This window comes from Lathyrus oleraceus, chromosome 1, assembly GCF_024323335.1.
Source record: "Lathyrus oleraceus cultivar Zhongwan6 chromosome 1, CAAS_Psat_ZW6_1.0, whole genome shotgun sequence".
NCBI lineage: Eukaryota > Viridiplantae > Streptophyta > Magnoliopsida > Fabales > Fabaceae > Lathyrus > Lathyrus oleraceus.
In genome coordinates, this window is record NC_066579.1 from 8,992,014 (window position 1) to 8,993,973 (window position 1,960).

General features: G+C 39.8%; 1 protein-coding gene across 1 annotated transcript; it reads left to right on the forward strand.

The window, feature by feature from the left end:
- Nucleotides 1-311: 311 nt before the first annotated feature.
- Nucleotides 312-1,236, forward strand: LOC127115349 (kinesin-like protein KIN-14B). The gene has a single exon (XM_051046920.1). The coding sequence runs from the start codon at nt 405-407 to the stop codon at nt 1,128-1,130; it is 726 nt and encodes a 241-aa protein (XP_050902877.1). The 5' UTR covers nt 312-404; the 3' UTR covers nt 1,131-1,236.
- The last annotated feature ends 724 nt before the right edge of the window (nt 1,237-1,960 follow it).

The following is a 1,960-nucleotide window of genomic DNA, read 5'->3' on the forward strand; positions in this document are numbered from 1 at the left end:
TGGATATTATGTCAAAACCCTAACCTTATGGTCTCATTTCATGGCTTTGTTCATGTACATTATCATTCAAGTTATTTTTCAAAAGTCAAACATCCAAGTCGTAAATAAACCAATGGTAAAACCAAATTTCAAATCATTTTTCAAACCATTTCAATCCATTTCATGTCATTTTAAACCATTACATTTGATTCTACACAAGAAAATACAAAATTTGACATTTTTGACCAATTGTTAACTTTGGTCAACTGTTGACTTTTTGGTCAACTTTGACCAAAGTCAACCCAAACTCCAAAAAAACCTAAACTTCACCCGTGCCGTCAAGTCCATTATCTCGTGAATCAGTTAATATTCAACCTCAAAATACGATAAGGAATGGCACTAGCAACAACACAGTAGCAAATTCGATGAGTGCTCTTTCTTCACCTTTGACTTCTGCTGCTAAGAATGATGGAACAATTGCTTTGGTTAAATCTGGCTCCGAAATTGTCAAGACTACCCCTGCGGGTGAATATCTTACTGCTGCTCTGAATGACTTTGATCCAGATCAATATGAAGGTCATGCTGCCATTTCCGACGGTGCGAACAAGCTTTTGATGCTGGTTTTGGCTGCTGTCATCAAAGCTGGTGCCTCTAGAGAGCATGAGATACTTACTGAAATTAGAGATTCTGTTTTCTCTTTTATTAGGAAAATGGAACCAAAGCGAGTAATGGACACCATGCTTGTTTCACGTGTTAGATTTCTGTATATAAGATCTTTACTTGCAAGGTCCCCAGAATTGCAATTAATTAAGGTCTTGCCTGTCGAGTGCTTTCTTGAGAAGGCTAATACGGGGCGTAGTAGAAGTTCCAGCCGAGGGAATAGTCCTGGAAGGTCTCCTGTGCAATATGTTGATGAGCAGATCCAGGGATTTAAAGTGAATTTAAAACCAGAAAAGAAGTCCAAGTTTTCATCTGTTGTGTTGAAGATTCGTGGGATTGATCAGGAAATCTGGAGACAGCAGGTGACTGGTGGGAAGCTTAGAGAAATTACTGAGGAAGCCAAAAGTTTTGCAATAGTTGGAACTTCTTTCAACAGCAATTATGGATGGTTGGATGGCTGGACTTGGTGCCGCTCTGCCTCCAAACACTGATGCCCTTGGCCAACTATTATTTGAGTATTCAAAACGTGTCTATACTTCTCAACTACAGCACTTAAAGGATATTGCTGGTACCTTGGCAACAGAAGAGGATGAAGATGCAGCACAAGTAGCCAAGTTGCGTTCAGCTCTAGAATCTGTTGATCATAAAAGAAGGAAGAAACTCCGACAAATGGATTTAAGACAGCATACTATCTCAGAACAGCCAGGGGCTTCTCAAGTTGTTAAACTTGCTAGTGGGTTGAGCAATCTAATTTCAGAAGTTGATTTGTTTCACAATTACCAACATAAGCACGATATTTCAGAGCCCCGGAGCTTTGTTTCTAATGAAGCTGCAATCATCAGCAAGCCAGAGTCCAAACACAACAAGTACATGGCAAGGCAATGGTAGTTCAGCAACAGTGTTTCAAAATCTGCAATGCAAAAAGACTTCCAATCCAAGCATAATCCTACAATAGCCCACGCCTCCAAAGCTAGGCCTACAACAAATGGTCAAGAGCAATAACCAAGGAGTTAAAACAGTTCAGCAAGGCCAACCAATTTGTTGCAAAAATAACTTGCCCAAGTCAGAATGTGACTTCATGCTGCAACTTCTTGATCTCCTACTGGAAGTCCAAAGAATGGCCATTGGGAAGTCTGCTGCAATCCTGGTTCATAACTTTCAAACCTGACCACAAACATCATAAAAAACAATTCAAACAATATCAAGCAAGTCTCAAAAGGCCTAATGCAAGACAGTAAGCCATTTGCAGGAAATGTTCAATAAACCACAAAGGACCATGCATGTTAATTCATTCAGTGGCGCACAAAATTGGACACAAATC

What these genes read in the sequence shown, in the direction of transcription:
- LOC127115349 (XM_051046920.1), top strand. Translation starts at nt 405, where the DNA reads ATGAGTGCTCTTTCTTCACCTTTGACTTCTGCTGCTAAGAATGATGGA.